A 23815-nucleotide genomic window follows, 5' to 3' on the forward strand; every position below is an offset into this window, starting at 1 on the left:
AAAAAAAAAAAAAAAAAAAGAATGAAATCAGCCTGGACTACATAATGAGTTCAAGACCAAACTGGACAACAGAGTGAGACCCTGTGTCCAAAAAAAAAAAAAAAAAAAAGACAAACCAAAAAACCAATTACGTAAGGACAGAAAATGAAAGGGGGTGCTGTGGTGACCCCTCAGAGCTGCCTCAGTAGAGGAGATTGAGCTGCATGGTGAACTGAAGGCCTGAGAAGTGGCTGGCAAAGTGTGATGCAGGTGGAACAACTTTGGCTGGAAAGATGAAGTTTTGGTGCTTGTTTTCAGGCAAAGATATCAGGGAAGGGAGAGGCCTAAGGCTTGAGGAGGAAGGACTCACGGACGCCACGGGGATGGCCCAGTGTGGACTGGAGAGGGGTGTGTGGAAAAGCCCCAGCCCCCTTTCCACTTTGGACCTGTTGGGTTTGAGATGCCCACAGATGCCACAGAACACAGCACTTTGGAAATGTGGCACTTAGCTTGGTTTTATCTACTGTGTTAAACCTTTGGTTAATATGTCGGAGGCTGGGAGTATGGTGGTCAGTTCCAGCATTTAGATGTATGGATGTATTTAGTCCTCTCCGTAGTTTGTAATTCTAGTTATAACCTGCTCATTTGATGGGACTTGTGGTGATCTCTCTTCTCTGTGAAACAAGTTCTGTAGATTACAGACATTTCCATTCCTAGTAGTAACTGTGTGATGTGTTCAATGAAAAACTTTATATTCATCTTAATATTTTAGAACTATAGTGTCATTTATTTAAAATCAAAAAGTGCAAATGCCACTTAGTGAGGGAGGATGTCTTTGTGGATGTAAGTTGCTAAGTGTCTCATTGGACGAGAGTGCTTTTCAAAATGCCTTTTAAATGCCATTGTTTGTCATCCTGCTGGGTTTTAGGGGCCTGGGAAGTAGTGCTGGTACTGGGAGCTCTGATGTGTATAAGGGAGGTAGGTTTAGGATTTGAAGACTTTCTGTGTCCCAGTGGTACCTTTGGATAAACCAGTGTGTGGTAGTGCAAGGGCTGCCCGGGGTGGCTTCTGCTCCATGTGTGGTCTGCTTAGATCCCATTGAGGGGCCGGGGATATAGTTTAGTAGCGTAAACACCTGCCTGGCAAGTGCAAGTTCCTGAGTTTGATCCCTGTTACTGAAAAAAAAAAAAAAAAAAAAAAAAAAAAGAAAGAAAGAAAGAAAGAAAACAAAAGGAAATTTAGATCCCATTGAGATAGGTCATTGTGGCAAAAGAAAATTTTAAACACAAGACGTCTATAGATTGTACTGGAATGATACTTCTCTTTTACATTGTGCCGTGCTTAAAATCACATTTGCTTTGATTTGTACCTGTAAATATCTACAGATCCTGTAAGCAAAAGAGCCTGGAAACCAACAGGTTAGTGTTAACATTATATTCATGTAATTTTGCTTTTCCAAAGGTAAAGAAACAACCATTAACTCTTTTGAGTCTGAACAAACAGAGAAGTGTGTTAAGTCACACAGAAATAGATATGTGGCTCAGTGGAAATGAAGTTGTTAGTGGCACTAGAGACATGCCTGTTAGAGTGTACAGTGTCCCCAGCAACATTCCAGAGTTGTTCTCAGCTACCCTTTTCCCGTAGAGGTGCAGATAATGTGGGGCACCAGCAGATGAGTGTCTGGTAGAGCCTTCCAAGAGGAGGTCAGTGGGCCAGGTGTGGAGAGAGCCATGTGGCTTGCTACGTGGAGCTGCTAACACAGTGTTTTCTTGTCCTTCAGTTGCATCCGGTGATAAAGGCTTTTCTGTGTGGCTCCATCAGTGGGACCTGTTCCACCCTACTTTTCCAGCCTCTGGATCTCCTTAAAACACGCCTGCAGACTCTCCGGGCCTCAGACCATGGGTAGGGCTTGCCGCCTGCGTTGCTTTGGGGAACTTGGTTCAACAACTTCTTAGGTTGCCGGACCATCTTCACCTGTTAATCAACTTTCATTCTGGTGGATGCTTATTGAGAAACACTGATGTACTTAACTGCCGTTTGTCTTCTATGTACTTTTTCCTGTGAATGTATTTTTGTATGTGATAATTTCTATAATTAAATGGGGTCTTTTGCTAACCAATTCCATAGGATCTGCTTTGATGACATTTGCTTTTTTTTTTTTTTGTGGAGCCAGGGATTGAACTCAAGTCCTTGAGCTTGCCAGGCAAGCATTTATTCAACTGAGCTATCTCCCCAGCCCCCAATTTTTTTTTTTGACATTTGCATTTTATTGTGCTAGCTTGTGAAAACTGTATACATTCCTTCTTTAATGACAGAGCTCTGCTACCTTGACTAGATCATTAAATGAATGTCATAAATGAGAAATTGTATATTGCATGTACATTACAGTATTGTACTGCCAGGAAGTGGGTGGCTTTCTGGAAGTAATGTCATTTTTGAATGTCTATTCTGTGCTACTGTGTGAAGCCCAGCATTGGGGTGTGTGTAAAGTATGTATGTGATAGGAGGTTATCCAGTGATTTGCAGTATAAATGGACAGATAGTAATGTACTCATGGGAAGTCAATAATTCTAGGATGCACTGAAGAGATTCCTTCAGTGCATCCTAGATTTCTAAGTATTTTAGAAAGCAGTCTATACAGAATAACAACTGTAATGCTAGTTACTTAGGAATCTAGAGCAACAGGACTGAAAATTCAAAGGTACTGTCAGCAAGTTAATGAGACCCTGTCTCAAAATAAGATAAAGGGCTGGGATTATAGCTCAATATTAGAGCATTTTGCTAGCATGCACCAGGCTCTGAGTTCAATTTCTACTATGAAAGAGGAAGAAAGGGAGTAGGGGAAGAGGATGCGAGAATAGAGAAGAGTGAGGAAATAGAAGTCTTGGAGTGGGATGTGGTCTCAGTGATGTTCTCTTGTCTTATCTACCTTCAGGTCCAGACGCATTGGGATGTTGACTGTACTCTTGAAGGTGGTTCGCACAGAGAGTCTTTTGGGCCTTTGGAAAGGGATGTCCCCTGTAAGCAACTTCCTGGGCCTTTGGAAAGGGATGTCCCCTGTAAGCAACTTCCTGGGTCTGGGTTGTCTTGCTGCAGCAGTCTCTCACCCACCTCACCAGCTCTTGGGATACAGAAGCCGGAAGTGGTCAGAGTACAATAGTTTCCCCCATCAATGGTTTCATGTTCTATGACATCCACCTTCAGCCCACTTCAGTTTGAAAATATTAAATGGAAATCCCAGAAAGAAACAGTTCATAATTTTTTTTTTTAAAGTACTGGGGATGGAACTTAGGACCTTGTGTTTGCCAGGCAGATGCTTAAACTGCCGAACTGTCTCCCCCGCCCCAGTTCATAAGTTTAAAAGGCACACTGTTCTGAGTAGTTGATGAAATCTCAGGCTGTCCCCATTGGTCTAGTCCAAGATGTGTTATCCCTTTGTGTAGCACATCTCTGCTACATGTGCCACCTGCCCGTTACTCACTTTGTAGCCATGTTTGTTTCAGGTGACCTTTATTTTACTTCATAGTATTCCTAGCACACAAGAGCGGTGATGGGGGCTGGCAAGACAGCTCAGTGGTCTAAAGCACCTGCTTAGGCAGGTGCAGGGGACCAAGATTCGATACCCAGCACCACATGCCACACCAGCCCTGCCCTCAGGGCAGGCTGAGCTGACCAAAAAATAAAGAATAAAATAAAATGTTAAAAGAAAAAAAGGTGGTGTTGGTAGTAGTGTTTCTTTTAAGTGAAAAAGTAGTTCTTAAGGAGGAAAAATGTCCCACATCAAGAGTGCTAAGATCAATGACTGTTCTGTGAAATTGTGAAGGAAAAAGAAATTTGTGCTGGTTTTGCTGTTGTACCTCAAATTACAAATATTGTGTCATAAGTGCAAAGTTAAGATGGAAAAGACATTAAGTTTCTCAAAGACAGGAACACAGAACCTGTGCTAGCTGGTGACAGTGCACTGTGCCAGAAAGCAGGGAGCTACATGCGAACCCCCAACAAGAGATCCTCCAAAATGAGCAGCTCCATTGAGTGCAAGTAGTGGAGGGTTACATGCATTCACAAGTAGGTTTGGGCTGAAAAATAGAGGAATTTTCCTTGACTTAAGAACTACTTTTTCACTTAAAAGAAGCACTTTACAGTTTCTCTTTGAGATAGAACAACTACTAGACTGGAGCAGCACTATCTGCTATCTGCTGGAAGAAGCTGCAGCTGTATTTGCAGCAGCATTGAGGAAGGGTACCTCCCAAAGCAGATCTTCCGGTGTGGTGATACCAGACACATCTGCAGAAACATGCCCGCTAGAACCTCGCCAGGAAAGTGCTGAGGAGGCCTCAGGGTGCGAGTGAGATGGAGGAGCATGTTGCAGCCTCAGGAAGCACAAAGACTGAAGAACTGGAATTTGCTGAGCCAGGTGCAGCGAAAGAGGAAAATTAAGGAGAAGAACCTGGAGCAGAGCCAGCAGCTGTGGACATTATCAAAAGTTGCTGAAGTGTTTTAGATTACACAGACATTAAAGGACAGAAATATCCTTGAACAGAACATGGCATGATCACACAGATGATTGAGGGTTACAGCTCATGTAGTAACATTTTCATAAAGAGATAAAAACATGCAGCTACGGTATCCTTCCAAGAGCTTTTCACACCCCCACGCTATTAAGGCTCCCCAGCCGTCAGCATCATCTGCTCTTGCCATCCAGGCGTCAGCATGGTCATTGCTTGACACTGTCAGGAGTGGCCTCATGTTACATCGCAATGCCTGTGTCAGCCCGTAGGCATTTTATCGTTATTACCACAAGAAGGGGATTATAGTATACAAACAGCAAGAGACACCACACATAACTTCATTATGGTGAAATCCTGTAGCCTCTGTTCTATTTATTGCTGTGCCTAACTTCTTTCTTTCTTTCTTTCTTTCTTTCTTTCTTTCTTTCTTTCTTTCTTTCTTTCTTTCTTTCTTTCTTTCTGTGGGGCCAGCTCAGCCCACTGGGGGGCGGGCTGGCTGGCATGTGGTGCTGGAGGATTGAACCGCGGTCCCTGTGCTTTGCTAAGCTTGTTCTAAGTAGGTGCTTTAGACCACTGAGCCATCTCACCAGTCCCTGTGCCTAACTTCTAAATGAAGCTTTATCATCCATGCATATATGCAACATAGGAAAAAAAAACAGTGTACATAGAGTTTGGTACCATCCACTGTTTAAAGACATTCTGTGGAGACCTTGGAACAGTTTCTTTGCTGATAAGAGGGGACTGTTGCACTTCCTGCTCATCTCTTGTACTTCATAAACTTCTGATTGAGGGTTCAGGGAAATACCGCATCTTTATATCTTGGGTATGATTTCTTAGTGTGACACAGTCTTTGTATCAGAAACGGCTGGACCCCTACTCATTGTTGTATCCTCATTCTTAACACTGCAGTGAAAGCAGCCTGGAAGCTCCACATCTGTATTTTCCTGAAGACTTTCTGGCCCTGAGGACTCCCTGCTGGAAGTGCCAAAGCATTAATGCTCAGTCTCAGTTCAGCACTCCTCAACCCCTGAATGATGAGAGTTGAAGTCTAAACTTCACCTTGCTGCCCATTTCAGTGGAGCTGTGTTCCACACTGTTACAGTGTCCCCTAAAAGGATTAAGTGTCCACTGGTACAATTTTTTTTTAATGTATTTGGTACAATATCTCACTGTGCAGCTCAGACTCACAGTGATCTTGTTTTCAGCCTCCCCAGCACTGGGATTACAGGTGTGTGCCACCACACCTGGTCTCGGTGGCCAGCTCAACACGCCTGGGGCCGGGGCCAGGGCAGCATGTGGTGCCAGGGATCGAACCCAGTCCCTATGCTTGCCTAAGCAAGCGTATAGTCCACTGAGCTATCTTGTCAGCCCCAGCCCCACAACTGGTTTTATAACACCATTTATTAGTTACCTTTTCTCCTTTGCCTACTTTCTATTCGTGTTGCTGCTATGCCTTCAATAAACTACTTGCATGCAAAGTCATCTTGGCATCTTTTGGGAACACCAAGTGAATACAGAATCTTTGATTTTTATCATTCCTCATTCTGACTTTTTCTGCAGTCCATCGTGAGATGTGTCCCTGGTGTTGGAATCTACTTTGGCACGCTCTACTCTTTGAAGCAGTATTTCCTGCGAGGCCATCCTCCTAGTGCCCTGGAGTCAGTCATCCTGGGCATGGGCTCTCGATCTGTTGCAGGGGTGTGCATGTCACCCATCACAGTGATCAAAACACGCTATGAGGTGGGTTTGCTTTAGTGCTTCAGGGTGGGCACACAGAGCTACTGGTTCCTTGGATGGTAATCACTGGTGTCAGCTCTTGATTTATATTCTTACTGATGTACGAGTGGGAGGTGCTCAGAGGATTCGTGGAAGGCTTGCTAGGCCGCAGTGTGGGGAGTGCCAAGTGACGCTAAGTGTGTTGGATCGTTGCTCGAGTGCAGGGCGTCTCTGTCAGGTACTTAAACCTGTGCTCCTTTTGTAGAGTGGGAGGTATGGCTATGAGAGCATCTACACAGCCCTGAGGAGCATCTATCGCAGCGAGGGCCACCGAGGCCTCTTCAGTGGCCTGACAGCCACTCTCCTTCGTGATGCACCCTTTTCAGGAATCTACCTGATGTTTTACAGCCAGACCAAAAGCATAGTGCTCCACGGTATGGGTAAAGGGAGGTGTGATGGGAAAGAGATGTCTCTAAGACACTGGGTTCTCTGTTTTCTCTGGGAGGTGAGACTTTTTTTTATTTTTATACATATGGGCTGGGTGGTGGGGCCAAGGTGGAAATGACAGACTTGGCTCTTCCCCTTGGAGTTTATATCCTCCTAAGGCCAAGAGTACTTGTGCTACTATGATTTGGGGTAGGGATTGGCTAGTTGAAGTAGAAAATGTGTTGCAGAGGTCCTGCAGCATCCCAGGACTTGTTCGTAAGAGTCCACCTAGTTAGCAGCTGTGGGGTACAATGTGGGAGTCTGTATTTTTCAAGAAACCTCTGGTGTGATCTGCTTCAGATAAGTTTGGAAAACATCAGTGGCTAGGGATGGATTGTTTGTCTCTGGCAACATGGTTTCACTGTGTAGCCAGGCTCCTTGATCTCACACAGTCCTTCCTCAGCCTCCTGAGTGCCATGCACCACCATGCATGGCTTAGCGTAGGGTTTTGAGGAAAAAAGATTGTCACCTCCCTTGCTGTGTTCCCAGTTCGGGTGGTTTAGAGTCCTGGTGGGCAAAATCTGTGGGCAGTAAGTAGCCACTCAAGTGGAGCCTGCCTTCAGTGAGGTGTGTGGGTAGTTAAGAAAGCTCGAGGGCTCCCCTCAGGACTGGTGGTCAGCACAGTCAGGGTGATGCGGAGGGTTTTGCTGCTTTTCCAGTCACATCAGGTATGACCTATCTGTGACAGAACACTATGGCAGTGTCAATAAGGAAGAAGGGAAGAGCGTGCATGCGTGCGTGTTTCGGGTGCTGGGGATTGGACCTACGGCATGACCCATGTGCTGTATTCCTGATCTGTATTCCTGACCCCTGGGAGTGCACTTTCAATTCTCAGTTTTCTTTATTTGATACTTAGGAATAATTTTAAGCATACAAACAAGCCACAAAACCAGCACAGTGTGCATCTTTTCTTCTGAGAATAAGTTGCAGGCATGGTGCCACTTTACCCTGAAATTCTTAGTGTGTGTTTCCTAAGAATAAGGGCAGTCCCTGACCTTAACAGATATAGGCAGTATAACATACAGTTCTTTATAGTCCATATTTTCATTTCTCTAATTGTCCTAGGAATATGTCTTGCGGTAATTTGTGCTCATTTCCAAGCGCACAGGCCAGTTGTTACCCTGGAATCTAGCTCTGTGTGATAAATTTATGTAATTAGATTTGGTTACACATTTTTAGCAATGAGACCACATATCACAGGTGCTGTGTTTAGATCAGGCTAATGATACTATGTTTGCCATATTGTAGGAGTAAATGCCAGCTGTTTTCCCTGAAAATTCAGTTTTTCTTTTGTAACTTCCTAGAATCTTTGTGGGAAGATAACTGAATCTTGGCTTTTTCACTTATATATTCTCTAACATCCTTTATGAATCATAATGATTCCATTCTACATGTATTAGTTGCACCTTTAAAAATTTAATTCTGGGCCAAGGTGATGGCTCAGTAGTGCAAGGGCCTGAGTTCAATCCCTGGTTCCACCCAAAAAAAAAAGATTAAAAATAATAAAATAAATAAATAATTTAAATCTTTGAGTCCACATCTTTCTGACATTTGGGAAGAATGGATAGCCAACTTGCACTGACCTTCCTCTGATGCATGTGAGATTTCTAACTGCAGGTTATGTCATTCTGTTTCAGACCAGTTGGACGTGGCCTTCGTTCCCATTGTGAATTTCAGCTGTGGGGTGTTTGCTGGCATTCTGGCCTCACTGGTAACTCAGCCTGCAGATGTTATCAAAACCCATATGCAGCTCTCCCCAGTGAAGTTTCAGTGGATTGGCCAAGCAGTAACGCTCATTTTCAAAGTAAGACTGGAGCGAAAGTACAGGTCCTTGCTACTAGGAAACTCCCTCAAGAGCAGTTCTCCTCTGTCACTCATACTGGAATCATGGGGAGCTTTAAAGATGTCCCTTCCCAGATCAAAATCTAGGGTGGTTGGGGAACTCAGTATCCGTTTTCACAAAGGGTGTAGCCCACTGGTAGAACATGTGCTTATCATGTGGGAGGCCCTGGCTTTGAGCGCTACCACCAAAAAAGAAAAAAAAGTTTCTTTTAAAAGTTCTCAGTGATTCCAACCTGTTTTCTAAAGGAAGAGGCAGATACATCAGAACTGCTGATGTGTCAGCATGCAGACTGTGATTCTACCCCAGACCTACTGAAGCAGGAGATCTGGATGGCTCTAAAACTGCTTAAGGATCTAAGACAATATAATCAGAAAAAGAGCACACACTTTATTTTATTCTAGCAGCTTCCTTTAGTAGTAATGGGGAAGTGGTATTGAAGCTAAGGAGTTTTGTAGGTCTAAGGGACAGTATGTTATATTTAAAAACTAGTGCTTTAAACCTAAAAAAAGGATTGACCCTTTTGGGACAGCACTGTTACCACAAATCAGACAGTTGTGTTAAAACTGTGAATTTGTGACACTAACATTCCTTACACTAAGCTGTCTACCTTATTCTGTATCCCTAAAATAATAGTTTTATAATATATTCTTTAGTGTATGTGAAGTTGCAAATCACTCCAGATTATGAGAGAGAAAGAAATGTTTTGCCTTTCTTAGAAAGGTAGACAGAGCTAAGCATGGTGCCATGCATGTGTAATCAGTTTCACAGGAAGATTACCAGGAGTTCAAGACCAGCCTGGACTACAGGCAAGACTGTATCTCCAAAAGCCAAATATATTTTTAAATATATTTTAAAAGGTAGGACCACCAAGAGAGCATACAGTGAATTCCAAAAATTGTGTTCCCTCCTGATAGACGAATGACCAACTAACTTTTCCTTCATCCTGGATCCAGGGCTTGGCAAACAAATCTTTGGGTTTCATCTGCCACTGTGGCTTAGTACTTCCATGTAGTTGGCAAACCGTACTGTCCATAGTAACCCTACATATGCTAAGAGAGCTGAGGGTGTGTCTCAGTGGTAGCAAACATGCTTAGCACACTCACCTCTCCCCAAATAGCTTTTTAGCTATGAAATTCTCCTAGACAGCGTAGGAGAAGGGGCTAAAAATGTAAAGCCTGCCAACTGTGCAAAAAGAGGTTTCTTTTTAAGTTTAGTTGTTATCTTCTTGGACCCATTTTTCATAAATATGGCGTAAGATTTAAGCTAAAACTCACAAAATGGGGCAGTCCAGAGCCACTTTGTCCGACATCAGGCGGATAACTGAATTACTCCTTTGCTTTTGGAGCCTAATGTTTATTTTCTTCACAGGACTATGGGCTGCGTGGTTTCTTCCAAGGCGGCGTTCCGCGGGCCCTTCGCAGAACTCTGATGGCAGCAATGGCGTGGACGGTGTACGAAGAGATGATGGCGAAGATGGGCTTGAAGTCCTGACAGGAAAGAGTGTGCCGTCACCCTACTGAGTGCTGCTTCACTGCACTGTAGCCAAGTGCAGTCCTTCCTGGAGAGCCAGGCAGAAACACCATCGCCTCCAGCCTCATTCAGGAAGACAGGTCTGACTGGAGTCCTTGGGCCCTTAGGAGTGGAGTCACAGTCACACCGTACCCTGGGGAGCTGGAGAAAGGCCTGCACGCCCCACAGGGCTCCTGGGGAGGCATGTTCAGGAGGACCTTTCAGGTGGCCTCCCCTGCACTACCGGGGCTCCTTTGGGATGTGCCCTGTGCGAGGAGTCACTGTCCAGAGCAGCAGCCTCATGCCTGGCTGAGGAACTGCCCGGTGAGGACTGTGGGTGGTGTTCTGGCCCAGCAGGCTGAAGGCTGTGTCTGAGCTGCTGTCCTGAGGAGGAGGAACTGAAGTTGTTCTTTAATGGATCCCTGGCCAGCTCAGACCCTCTGGATAAAGGGAGCAGTGACTTATTGGCCTCCAAATGTACAAATAAAAATTTTTGATCTTGGCTCTGCACTGTGTAAATCTAAGCTATTCTGGCATTTTCTGCAGTTAAAGGATATATAAAATAAAGCACTTTATTAGTGAAAATTGTTAGGAAACCCAGATAGTTATTTTATCACTCTATTGGAAAATAACAAAATAGTTCAAGGGTGGCTAGCTGTTGACCTACATGGGTCTCTAAAGCCAAAAAAAGACTACTTAACAACAAAAACCTTCATTTTACGTATCCTGCAGTTCACTTCAGCGTACAGTTCAGCGAGTTTCAGTAACTTTACTGACTAGTGCGGCCATCGTTGTAAGTCAGCATTAGGACACGTGCACCCCCAGCAAGTTCTCTGTCGTAGTGACTCGTGCCCAGCTTACTACCCAGGCTTTTCTGGACACTTGCATAGTACAGTCATAAAATCTGTAGTCTTGTTGCCTCCCAGGCAGCATGTTTCTGAGGTTCATTCACAATGTGGAATTTCTAACAATTTGTTCCCTTTTATAGCCAAATATCGTATAAATGTATAGTTACACCTTAGCATCCTGAGGCACCAAAATCCAGCGATATTCAAGTCGCTTATGAAAAATGGCAGAGTATTTATTTGCATAAAACCTACAGAGTTCTATACATTCATTTCTGTTATTTTTAAATACCTAATACAATATAAATGCCATATGCAGTTGTACACTGTATTAAGGAATAATGACAAGGAAAACAAGTTCACTGTGGCCATGTGGATCCTAAGGATACAGACAGAACAATGATACTTGTTCATTGCATGTGGGTTGTTTTCACTTTGACTATGCCATAAATACTGATGAGTATTTGCGTACTGGCATATGGTTGTATGAGTGAGTATACGCGCTATGACTGAAGAATATGGTGAATGTTTAAAAAAAAGTATTGCTGTAAAAACATTACCACTGATGCCCCCAGAAAGTACTTCCCCTTGCTTTAAACACACTTATCCCACCATTCTTGGTGCTTTCTGAAGCAGTTCTGGAAGTCCTCCTTAATGACTTTATGTTGTGGCTGCCTTGTGTCCTAAATTTTGATATTGGGGAAGAGCCAGAAGTCAAATGAGGACACAGTGCAGTGTCTTGTGACCTGCTTTTCTTTTGGCTGGTGCTCAGCCAGTATTTAGCATATTTTTCATTACACATCAGAAAGACTAACAACTTGAACTGCTTTCAAAAGTGGCAACGGGCTGGGGAGATGGCTCAGCGGAATAGGCATTTCCCTGGCAAGCACAAAAGGCCAGAGTTCAATCCCTGCTTCCGCCAAAAAAAAAAAAAAAAAAAAGTGGCAACAATGATGTGATACTTTTGAGGTGAGGGGCATTATTTTGAGAATCAGTGTCAAGACAAGCCAGCAATTCAGTGGGCTGGTGAGATCTTATCTAAAAAAAATATTGAAAAGGGCTGGCCAGATAGCTCAGCGGATTAAAGCGCCTGCTTAGGCAGATACAGGGACTGGGTTTGATCCCAGGCATGCCAAGCTGGCCCCACCCCGGGGCACGCTAAGACCAGTGATTTGAGACTGGGTGTGGTGGTGTGCGCCTATGCGCCTATAATCCCAGAGTTTGGGAGGCTGAAAACAGGAGGATCACTACGAGTCTGATCTGTGTAGTGAGACCCTGTACTAAATACATAAAATAAGTAAAAATAAAAAATACTGAAAAAGGCTGGGGATGTAGTGCAAATCCTAGGTTTCATGCCCAGTACAAAAACCAAACCAAACCAAAAAAAAAAAGAAAACTTACACATGTGAGTATCCTATTCTAAATGTCATTTGACACTACATAGCTTGGGGGCACAATTCAACTCCAAACACATGTACTAAATTTACTTAATGATTTAAAGGTTACAGTTTAAGTTCATACTGTAGGTCGAAATACCTTACTAAAAATAATCTGGGGCTGGGGAGATAGCTCAGTAGAATAAGCGCTTGCCTGGCAAGCACAGGGTCCTAAATTCAATCCCTGGTACTGGAAAAAAAAAAAAAAAATCTGGGTAAGGGTTTGGAAGCAGACAGCAGGGTCCTAACCTCTCATACCTAAGACACCAGGAGGTGCCTTTGTGAGCCTCAGTGCTAGAGGAAGCACTAAGGAATGAAAGGAGACAAGGGAAGGCAGGTTGGGTGTAGCTGCCACCTCCCCAAAACCTGAGGTAGGCTCCTGCACGCCCTTTTCTCAGGGCTTTCCGTCTCCTAAGGCCATGGAACCTGAAGCCAGGGTTCTCTAGTGGAACACGCACAGCATCCCTTAGACTGGGCTGGAGAATCTCAACAAGTTCCCACAAGACTTTCTCATTTGCTGGGGACAGAGGGTGATAAACCTAGGGGAAAATGGTCTAACTTTCTCTAACGGCTGAAATTTGCCTTTCTGAGCATTGCGGCAAATATCCCTAGCACACATATTCCAAACAAGAATTTACTTTCCTCTGCCTCTTGGTTTTGTTGAGATATATATATGCTTTACAATTGATTTGCCAATCAAAAGTAGACCGGCACCTTCCTGCTTTGAACAAAGACTTGCACTACACAAGCCAAAAACAGTGCTGTAAGTTTATTTCAAAAGTGAAGGGTACATGGATGTGGGAGAAATCAGCTCTGTAGAGCAAACTTGGATGGAACAAAAAGAAAAAGTAAAAACAAAAGTACAAGATGCCAGTGAGCTTCCCCGAGCTAGCTTTGAACATACTCCCATACACTGAGTTTACAACCAACCAGTGTTCATTAAAAAAAGAAAAACTAAAAACTGACCCTCTCTCAAAACCCTACCCACTCTTACATCGGTGTTTCCCAGTTAGGCTGAGCATTAATTAGGAATTTTAAGGGAGGTATTTCTAAGTTTTTTCCTTAGGGTTAGTGCCTGCGTTTAAAATGCCAAGCGATTCTTAATGCAGCCGGGAATGACATACCGCTGTATGGTTAATAACAAAGCTACTTGCTTACCATCAGCTTTTCGCTTTTCGCAATTCAAAAATTGTCCTAACTGCCCTCATTCTGGTGGGTTTTTTCGCGGAACCGGGGATTGAACTCAGGCCCTTGGGCTTGCCAGGGAAGCGCTTTTTTCTGAGTTATCTGCCCTGCTCCTGTAATCTTTTATATTATAAAAATCTTAATGGCTGTTACTGAATTGGGCGGAATAAATTTTTATTAACAGCCTACTACTGATGGATCTTGCCTCTTTCATTAAAAAATTCTATTACCTGTGTAGTCTTTTTGTCTTTGGGAAAACGCTCCATGGGCTAATATTAAAAATACGAATTACGTGTTACTAAACTGTTCTCCAAGAACTAGCGCTCCGGCTGGCGCTCCCGCGCAACCACAGCAGCAGGGCTGGGCGCAGACTCCCGCGGCGTTTGCTCCTAGAGACCAGAAACGGCGCCGAGAGCGACGAGGGCCCACAGCGCCACCGAGCCCGACGCACGCCCGCGTCCCCGACGGGAACGGCCCGCAGGCCCCAGGGCGCCGCCTCCCACCTCGGCCGCGGGCCCGCCCGAGTCTGCGCCTGCGCTGCCCCTGCCGCTCCGCCCGCCTTCCGGAAAGGAAGCCCCGCCCCGAGCGCACGCTCTGGCCACGCCCTCCTTCCGCTTTGGTTGCTCTCCATTGGCTAGCGGCAGCCTATATAATCACGTCATTTCCGGCCGCCTATCCTTTCCGTGCTCCCCGGTAGGGTCCATACGGCGTTGTTCCTGGTGAGTCGTCCGCGGTCTTCCCGGCGCCTCCTAAGGCGGCGAGGAAGAGCCTCCCGGGCTGAAGGGCCGGGCGGAGAGCCGGTCGGGCTGGGAGTGCGCGGGGGCTCGGCGCGTTCTGCCTCCGCCGCGGCCCGCACGTGGCCGGGCCGCCCCCAGCTTGGGTCAGGCTGCCGTGGCGGCGGACCCGCCTTGTTCCGCGCTCTTGCCCGCTGGGCCCCAGCTTGGCCGGTGGCCGAGCCAGGCCGTCTTTGTTCCGTCCTCCGGGCTGGTCGAGTTCTATACCTTAAGAGTGGGGCAGCTCTCTGGTCGGCCTGAGGCAGAGTTGGGGACGAAGAATGAACCACTAGTGAGCTAGGTTTCTTGAGACCAGTGTAAACTGACGCAGACAGTGTGGAGTGCCCTCCCACCTCCAGGGAGTTGCACGCACGTCATAGTAAGCGCCTGCAAAGTAACCGGCATTTGCTAGGTTTTTTTCCTTTTAGGCCCTACGGATTGGAAAACTGGGTTAGAGACCCTGAGGTCATTTTAAGGCCACAAGCCACGTGTAACAAGTGGCCACTAACAGCTGAACAATGCCTGTTTCTGCTTATGTCTGATTAGCTCTGGGTGGAGGGCTGCATGCAGCCACTCCTCCCCCCTAAGCCCAGGAGCTGTTCTCCTAGTAAAACTCCCTTAACTACCTCTTGGTTTGCATCTTAAACCATTAGCTTGCTACAGTGGAATGGGGGAGCAATTCTGATAGACCTGCGTAGTCTTTTTTTTTTTTTAAATTTTTATTTATTTGTTTGTTTATTGTGTGTGTGTGTGTGTGTGTGTGTGGCCAGCTCAGCCCACCAGGGGATGGGGCTGGCTGGCATGCGGTGCTGGGGGATTGAACCGCGGTCCCCGTGCCTTGCTAAGCTTTTTCCAAGTAGGTGCTCTAGACCACCGAGCCATCCCACCAGCCCCCTGCGTAGTCTTTTGAAGTGTCTTAAAACCTGTTGACTATGTGTCCCCAAATGTGGTCTTTCACCTTTAATTACCTTTCCTCATGCGCAGCTTTTCCTTCACTTGTGAATATATTGAAAAGCATAACGGACTGGGCGTGGCAGTAGATGCCTGTAATCTCCTTTGGGAGGTGAAGCAGGCTTGCATTGAGTTGGAGGCCACACTACTACACAGGGAGACTCTGTCTCAAAAATGCATAACATTTCACCTGCTGCTTTCTGGTTCAGTTAGCTTGGCATGTAGTCCATACCACTTTCCTTAGCAGGATTTGTTGTGTGTTGCATGTTATTTGTGAGTATTGTGTTGCCCTCCCATCCTGTGCTGTAAGCTTAGTGCCTCATGCAGAAAGCAAATAACTAATTTTTTTTATATATATATATAAATACCAGATTCCCATCGTAACTTAAAGGGAAACTTCACAATGTCCGGAGCCCTTGATGTCCTGCAAATGAAGGAGGAGGACGTCCTCAAGTTCCTTGCTGCAGGAACCCACTTAGGTGGCACCAACCTGGATTTCCAGATGGAGCAGTATATCTATAAAAGGAAAAGTGATGGTCAGTTGCTGCTTTGGTTTTTGTTATTTTAGCTGTAAGTACGAGTTTTGGGTGTACCGTTTTTGAGGAGCAGTACTGCTTTGGGATGGTGGTTGGGAAGAAAGTTTGAGCTCTGGTGAGTAGTGAGAAGCTACAGAATGTGAAGTATTCTCGTAGAGCCTTCAGCTTCATGGATGCTAAAACATTGAACTGAAATCTGAGGAGAAACTGGTGTAAGAGGTATAAACAGCCCAGAAGTACTCGGTTGCGCATGATGGCGGGGGGGGGGGGGATTAAGTGACAGCTTGCTCACTCAGCCTAGATACAACCCCCACTGTGAGAGAAGAATGATAAGAGGCTTACTGATTAGTACAGGGGAAAGAGTGGGAAATGCAGATTGCCAGCTGAGTCGAGACAGCACACTATTAAAGCCCAGGTGGAGGCTAGTCTTGGCCAGCCAGTGAACTTCTGGGTGTCGGAAGTGTGCTACATTAATGGCAGGATTTTCGCTAACACCAGTGGAGCCTGCCTCTGTGACTGGAGTTTGCTACTGTTCACTGCCACATCTCAGCCTTATAGAAGAATGTCGCATCTGTAGCACATAAAAATCCCTGTGGAACTGAGGTGGAGCTTGGTATATAGTGTGCTAAGCATGTGTAAGGCCCTGCCTCCATCTCCAGTACCTAAAGAACTGTGTTCTCACCTAGGAATCTACATCATAAATCTGAAGCGGACTTGGGAGAAGCTTCTCCTGGCAGCTCGAGCCATAGTGGCCATTGAAAACCCTGCTGATGTCAGCGTCATATCCTCCAGGAGCACCGGCCAGGTTGGTGAACAACTGCTCTTCCTTTTTTTTAGGTGGAACCGGGGATTGAACTCAGGCCCTTGCGCTTGCCAGGGAAGCGCTTATTCCACTGAGCCATCTCCCTGGCCCCACCACTGCTCATTTTTATACAAGAAAGCCTTTCAAAAAGACTTTGAGTACTAGTCCTTGTCTCCTGTGTGTGTGTAGTACAGCGTCTGCGTAGTCTCACTATACAGATTGGACTTGTAGTGATCCTTCCTATTTTTCGGCCTCTCAAGCTCTGTAATTAAGCACATGCCACCATTCCCAGTCTCAGCCACTGTCTCAGTGTGAGGCCAGCACAGGCCGGGGATTGAGGCCCCTGCATGTACCTAAGCAGGCACTTTAGTCTGCTGCGCTATCTGGTCAGCCTTGCAGATCTTTTAAGCATCTTTGGCAACTTGAGAAGTATGTTGGGTTTTAATAACTAGTGAGATCAACCTTTGCCCTTTTCCTCAGGCTCTGTGTTGGGGTACCCCCTTGGAGAAAACTTAGACTGCTTTTTGAGGTGGGGTTTCACTGTGCAGTTTAGGGTGGTTTGAACTCACTTTGTAGCCAAGGTTGGCCTCTCTCAGCAAGCCTGCCTCAGCCTCCCAGTGCTGGAATTACAGGCATGTGCACCATACCTGGCCTTAACAGTTCTCTAAATTAATTGCAGATTGAGTTAAAAACAATTACTTATTTATTTTTTGGCAGAATGGGTATTGAACTCCTGACACTTGTGCTTGCCAGGGAAGTGCTTATTCTGCTGAGCCAACTCCCCACCCCACCCCACCCCTTTTCTTGAGACAGTCTCACTACAGTTCAGGCTGACCTTGAGCTCCCTTTGTAGCCCAGGCTAGTCTCCACTCAGTCACCATCCTGCCTTAGCCTCTCAAGAGCTGAGATTGTAGGTGTGTATCACCACATGCAGCCCAGAAAGAAAAGTATTTGTAATTGTCAGAGAGTGAACTGAGTGACCACTTATCCGCCCCCATGAAAATTAACTGAATTTACATAGGTTAGACCAGACGGGCCTATCTAGGTACTTGGACTCTCCCAGGGAAATCTGGAGGAGGACACAGAAAGATACAGTAGCTCTTGGTTAAATTGGACCAGAGATGAAAAATGTTTTGATAGCTAGCATTATTCTATTAAATATATTCACTTTTTTTTTAATATTTATTTTTATTTATTACATTTATCTATTGTGTGTGTGTGTGTGTGTGGCCAGCTCAGCCCACCAGGGGGCAGGGCTGGCATGTGGTGCTGGGGATCGAACCGTGGTCCCTGTGCTTTGCCAAGCTTGTTTCAAGTAGGTGCTTTAGACCACTGAGCCATCTCTCCAGCCCTATATTCACTTCTTGAGCCTACAGTAAACTGATAGTTTCATAAATAACTTGGCCAAGTCACTAATAAAGCAACACCCTTGGCACTTAACATCCAGGCAGGAGGATTAGAGGTTGAAATGAGGGAGCTGTTAAGGTGGGCACCTGAGGGAGTGAGGGTGGGGAGAACATTTTCACAGGCAGGAGGTGTAGCGTTAGGGACATGCAAGTAAGTAGTTCTCAGTTAACCTAGAAGATAGAAAAATTAACTGGTTTTGGTTAGGTTTCCCTTTTTTTACCCAGGGTGAGGATTATACTTGGGGCCTCATGTGTGCTGATAGCACTGTACCCTCATTGAGTTGCACTTCCAGCCCCTGATATTTTGTTAACTTGAGGGTTTCAGCTTTGAGGAAGGGATGTGTGCATTCCAGCTAGATAGGCTGCAGGCTTTTTACCACAGTTCAGAACTGGGTGTTCCCACAGTTGCTGTGAAATCGTCCTTGAAGTACTGCTAACTTATTTCCTATTTCAAAGCGGGCTGTGCTGAAGTTTGCTGCTGCCACTGGAGCTACTCCTATTGCTGGCCGCTTCACTCCTGGAACGTTCACTAACCAGATCCAGGCAGCCTTCCGAGAGCCACGTCTTCTGGTGGTTACTGACCCCAGGGCTGACCACCAGCCCCTAACGGAGGCATCTTACGTCAATCTGCCAACCATTGCTTTGTGCAACACAGATTCTCCTCTGCGCTATGTGGACATTGCCATCCCGTGCAACAATAAGGTAATGAGTTCAGGACCTGTTCTGTACGCAGGTGCTCTGGAAAACGCCATTGTGAGAGCTTGCACATTGTTAGAGCTTGGGGTGAGGCCCCTGGCGGGCCTGTGGACCCACAAGTGTAGGTAGTGTGCTACACGAGGGGCAAGGCTTTCGCTAACACTCCACTCTGGCCCAGTGGGTGGAGCTTGATAGTAACCCTTGCTACAAGTACAGTGTTAATGTGTAGCAGCTTTGAGGAGAAACAGGTTGTGGATAATGGCCTGTTTTCCAGCATTACTTAGCCCCTCTTTTCAGGTGACAGTGTGTTCCAAAAAAGATGGTAGGTTGTGTGTGGTTCAGAGTGGTCTGCTTGTTACTGGTCTAAAAAATGATGCAAAACAATTTATCCACCAGGTTTTTGTTACTTGGATGACAGTGTCCAGGGACACTTCTTAGACAGTGCTGGCCAGGGTCTCATTTAGGTCCATGGGGTGCCATCCTGACAGCAGAGGTTTCTGTTTTTCCAGTCCCCTTGATTTCAGTATGCAGTTTGATCTTTTGATTAGTAACATAATGTTCCTGTTAGAATCACTTTTGTATCTTACAGCATAGGGTTTCATTTGGTACCAAGGGACCTATGAGGGGTGAGGGATTAGGTGCACAAGGTGAATTTATAATTTCAAGCTGCATGCTGACCACTTGTTAATAACATGGCATTCTTCACAGGGAGCTCACTCTGTGGGTCTGATGTGGTGGATGCTGGCCCGGGAAGTGCTGCGCATGCGTGGCACCATCTCCCGTGAACACCCATGGGAAGTCATGCCTGATCTCTACTTTTACCGGGATCCTGAAGAGGTAAGTTTCCTGCATAAAAGGCTGATGCATAGTAAGCAGGTGAGGCACCTCATTCTTCTTTCTTGAAGAAATACTGTCACTGTGATCTTTTTATATCACCAGATTGAAAAAGAAGAGCAGGCTGCTGCTGAAAAGGCTGTGACCAAGGAGGAATTTCAGGGAGAATGGACTGCACCAGCGCCGGAGTTCACTGCTGCTCAGCCTGAGGTCGCAGACTGGTCCGAGGGTGTGCAGGTGCCCTCTGTGCCCATTCAGCAGTTTCCTACTGGTATGTGTCAGGACCCAGGCTTCACTCTGAGGGTTTGCATCTTACTGCTGATGAAACAACCTGGTGGGCTGTGCAGTGTGTTTCATAGATGGCTGTTTTTGGTCTTTCCTTAACAGAAGACTGGAGTGCTCAGCCGGCCACAGAAGATTGGTCTGCAGCCCCCACCGCGCAGGCCACTGAGTGGGTAGGAACCACCACCGAGTGGTCTTGAGCTGTTCTGCCAACGCCTCAGCAAAGTGGGAATGAGGCTGATGAAAAATAAAACAATTTCTAAGAACTGTGTCAGTTTTTCAAGTTCACAGTGGCTAGAATTTACTTCTTAAATCATAGGCCAAGTAACAGCTTTTTGCTTGGGGGTTTTCTTGAATTTCTGTTCAGAAAGTGGAAGCCCCAGGGGTGTTTTTTCCAAGGTCTGATACTGACTGTATTGTCCTTTACACTGATGCAGGGGCCAGACTGTAGTCGATAGATTTTAATGGCAACTGTCTTGCTGTTTAGTGCTTCCCAGGGTTGATTTCTGATGTGACAGGTTTATTTTTTTGGTGTGGGCAATTGAACTCAGACCTTGCGTTGCTAGGTAGGTGCTGTGCCACTGAGCAAACTCCCTGGCCCTGCATTGTTTAAAGTGCTGATGGCTCCCTCCTGAACTGATTATATACGGTGTTACTACCTGTAATTTAGAGGACCTTACTATGTAGTTTAGATTGGCTTCAAACCGTGGAAAACTACTACCTCAGTCTCCCAAGTGCTGGGATTACAGGTGTGCAGCACCATCTCCAGCTTAAGGAAAAAAGTCTTAAAGAATGGACTGAATAGATCCCTGAACCCACTCGCATGGATGAATGTGTTGTTTGCGCTATGTGGCTGCATTCTTATGCACTTGGTTCTGTTATGAAGGGGTTGTGTGCTGCTCGGCCGATGTGGTAAGCCTTTGTCAGATGTGGGCAGAGGGACCATGTGCTGTGTCCCAGTCCTAAACACGGAGGGAGGAACTTTGTGATTCTTGGGCAGTGTTGCCACTTAGAATCAAAGTGGTGGGTAGCAGGAAAGAGTGAGGCCGGAACTTTTTTTTTTTCCCCCATAATTTTATTGAGAAATAGCAATGAGACAGTTTCAAACCAAATTGGTAGGACAGTTTCAATAATTAACACATTGCATACATTCTTCCTACTGGTTAACTGCTGTACAAGATGCAGACATATCCTACTTATGAACACCATTAGAAGGGCTGGTGAGATGGCTCACTGGTCTAAAGCACCTACTTAGAACAAGCTTAGCAAAGCACAGGGACCGCGGTTCAATCCCCCAGCCTCACATGCCAGCTAGCCCCGCCCCCTGGTGGGCTGAGCTGGTCACACGCACAGAGATAAAAATTAAACACCATTAGAACAAATCCCTCTATTAAGAGAATGTAACTATATCTATCCTAACCACTTTGAATACACAGATACAAAATGGACATTCATCTAGATGCCTTTTTTTTTTGTTAAGTTCCATCATTTAAATATTATAGGTGTGTAAACTCAGAAAAATATTCTAAAAGTTCAGAGGTCCATAATAGTATTGGGTCTTCTGCTTCACTGGCAATGTCAGAAATTGTTGACCTGAGTGCCCTACAGCTCAACATAACACCATGGCTTTACTTCTTATACTTTGTTTTTATACTTTTCTGCTGGATGGTTAAGACCAAGGTAAAGCAGGACCTATGCAACAAGAGTTGTGGTTTTCGGTTCTGATAAGGTCAGTGAACCCCTCAGGATTTATCCTGAGATCCTGTACCTCAGATTGTAGAACCTTTGTCAGTGTCAGCCATGCAGATGAGTCACGGCCATTGCTTGGCCAATGTGCTCTCTGTGAAAGCCTGAGAGAATGTTTTCTCTCCATGTGACTCGTGAGGCACACTACATCATCAATCACTTTCCTCTTTGGCCCCATAATCTCCTTGATCAGAAAATTTGAGGCACTACCAAGTTACATGATGATACAGTACAAGTTCTCATATGTCCTGAGTCTTAAGTGACCTTGGAAGGCTAGGGCCAAAATGTTGGCTTTCCTTGCAGCCTGGAACTCTTGAGGAAATGAAGCTCCTTTGTCTTTAGAAAATGGCTAGAGAGGAAAAGACCGCTTGTCAATCACTGACCAGCCCCACTGCCACCGTTCCTCTTCCTCTGGCTCCTGCCTTTTACTTTTCTTACAACAGGTGAGGTCCACCCGGGAGATCCTAGATGGGATTTCCTGCATAACCCCCTGGCAGTGTCTAGTCTGGCCTGTAGCTGTTCTATGAGAGTTAAGATGTGGCTCCTGGTGCTGGCCAGCACTAGCTGGGTCAGACTTTGCTTTCCTGGTGTGCAGTTAGCTCAACACTGCTGAACTCAGGTTGGAGCCTGTGAGTGTTAGCCTGCCCTCTAGTGGGCTTCCCAGGGATTACTGGCCCTTCTAGCCCAAGGCCATTGCTAAGGAGAGGTGGGAAAAGCCACTTGATGGGTGCAAGTGAACTATCCCTTTGCCAAAACTTTGCTGTCACTTAGGAACAGGTGTTTTCAAAATCCTTGATAGGAGGTCTTCCTATGTAGTTCAGGCTGGTGTCAAACTGTTAATGACCTTCCTGACAGACTCCCAAGAGCTGAGATACATGTGGGCTGCCATGACCAAGCTTATTATATGCCAAATATTGGGAAACAAAAATGGAGTCTCCTGCCAGACCTCAAAGAGGATAAATAAAGCAATCTTACAGAATAGCACTAAGTCAGAATGCATGGCGTATTCTAGGTACTTGGCTATAGAAATTGTGTAGACGGGTGTTTATTTTGTGCTTTTACATAGACCGTTGGACGGCTTGTTTTCATGATATATAACCACAAGTTATAAGACCTGATTTTAAGCAGAAAACATTTTCAGGGGCGGTTATTCATAGCACTCCACCATTGCCCCAATACTTTTTTTTTTGGCGGTACTGGGAATTGAACTCGGGACCCTGCACTTACCAGGCAAGTGCTTATTCTACTGAGCTGTCTCCCTGGCCCCTCCCCCAATACTTTAGAAGAAAAATGATACTGCTGAAGATGATTGAGAATACATTTTAACATTGTGTCATGCATTGCTCATCCAGAATTAACCTGGCAATGGTGTGACAGTCTACATTAGCCTCTGCCTTCTGCATCTTGGAATGAAGCTGCTACTCTGGCTGGGGAAGTCGGGCTGCTGCTTCCCCACAGAAATCAGGAGATGGTGATTGGTATGTCGAGACTGTCCAAGTCCAGGAGGAGACACTCTTGACTTCACTTTAAAGGATTTGCTGCCTCTCAGGGAAGCAAGGAACAATTTGCAGTGCAAGTTTTTAAAAGTCAGTGTTCTAAGAAATAGCCCATTTTTTCAACAAGGAAAATGGAGACACCCCTCCCCCACTCCTGTTATTTTTAATTTGCATTTGCCTACAGCCACTCCCGCAGTGTCCTGAAGGTGGGCAAGGAGACGGCATTTCTTGCCTCTGGATGTAGCACAGCCTTGCCGATCCTTTACTTCACCTGAGCAAAATGACTCAGACTTCTGACCTCCAGGCTGTCAGGTGATGCAGCTGTCACCATGTTGCTTTATACCCCCCTGAGCTTGTGGCACTTGGTTACATCAGTGAGAAGCTCATACTCTAGATAAAGCCTTCCTTGTCACGCTAGCCTGGTTTCCATGAGAACACCAGGTTCCAGGTCTCACTAACCTCCACACCCTCACCAGGGCATAGTGCCTCCAGTAAGATGCATTTGGTTTAATAATTGATGTTAGAGTCTCTATCCCAAATAGAGGCATGGCTTGTGGGTGACAGATACCTAAAATAACTGGCTTAGAGAGGAGAGCAGCGTGTCCTCCCTCCTGTCTGGATTCTCAGCCAGGCACCCGGAGAGCACTTTGCCTCCTGTAGAAAGGAAGCAAGGACGGCAAAGACACTGCCAGCTGAGAAGGGCCTACAGGTAGTTCCAAAGGCCAGCAGGCCTCCCGCCACCTCGCCGGGAAGCTGAGCCTCTCTGACTGCCTCACCAAGCTTCTG

The 23815-nt window shown here is 45.8% G+C and overlaps 2 protein-coding genes and 2 non-coding genes across 4 annotated transcripts in view; all 4 read left to right on the forward strand.

Annotated features, from left to right (window-relative positions):
* Nucleotides 1-10626, forward strand: part of Slc25a38 (solute carrier family 25 member 38) — an 11680-nt gene extending 1054 nt beyond the window's left edge. Inside the window, exons 2-7 of the mRNA XM_023700640.1 lie at nt 1667-1881; nt 2915-2999; nt 6048-6227; nt 6469-6637; nt 8327-8493; nt 9901-10626. Of these exons, the coding sequence (XP_023556408.1) occupies nt 1667-1881; nt 2915-2999; nt 6048-6227; nt 6469-6637; nt 8327-8493; nt 9901-10023 (939 nt within the window). The 3' untranslated portion in view covers nt 10024-10626. The remainder of the gene's footprint in view (nt 1-1666; nt 1882-2914; nt 3000-6047; nt 6228-6468; nt 6638-8326; nt 8494-9900) is intronic.
* Nucleotides 10627-16160: 5534 nt separating this feature from the next.
* LOC111812509 lies at nt 16161-16314 on the forward strand. Its single transcript, XR_002818001.1, has one exon. It is a non-coding gene; the product is annotated as a small nucleolar RNA SNORA62/SNORA6 family (small nucleolar RNA).
* A 69-nt stretch (nt 16315-16383) lies between these two features.
* On the forward strand, nt 16384-20050 carry Rpsa (ribosomal protein SA). The gene is made up of 5 exons (XM_023700781.1): nt 16384-16572; nt 18432-18677; nt 19380-19508; nt 19611-19776; nt 19893-20050. The coding sequence occupies exons 1-5, from the start codon at nt 16399-16401 to the stop codon at nt 19985-19987; spliced, it is 810 nt and encodes a 269-aa protein (XP_023556549.1). The 5' UTR covers nt 16384-16398; the 3' UTR covers nt 19988-20050.
* LOC111812510 lies at nt 18736-18883 on the forward strand. Its single transcript, XR_002818002.1, has one exon. It is a non-coding gene; the product is annotated as a small nucleolar RNA SNORA62/SNORA6 family (small nucleolar RNA).
* Nucleotides 20051-23815: the final 3765 nt, after the last annotated feature.

This window comes from Octodon degus, unplaced genomic scaffold, assembly GCF_000260255.1.
Source record: "Octodon degus isolate 3935 unplaced genomic scaffold, OctDeg1.0 scaffold00126, whole genome shotgun sequence".
NCBI classification, from domain to species: domain Eukaryota; kingdom Metazoa; phylum Chordata; class Mammalia; order Rodentia; family Octodontidae; genus Octodon; species Octodon degus.

Coding starts and splice junctions, on each gene's coding strand:
- Rpsa (XM_023700781.1), top strand. CDS start 16,399: ATGTGTAAGGCCCTGCCTCCATCTCCAGTACCTAAAGAACTGTGTTCT. Junction 19,509..19,610: donor TTTACCGGGATCCTGAAGAG/GTAAGTTTCCTG, acceptor TTATATCACCAG/ATTGAAAAAGAAGAGCAGGC. Junction 19,777..19,892: donor CATTCAGCAGTTTCCTACTG/GTATGTGTCAGG, acceptor TTTCCTTAACAG/AAGACTGGAGTGCTCAGCCG.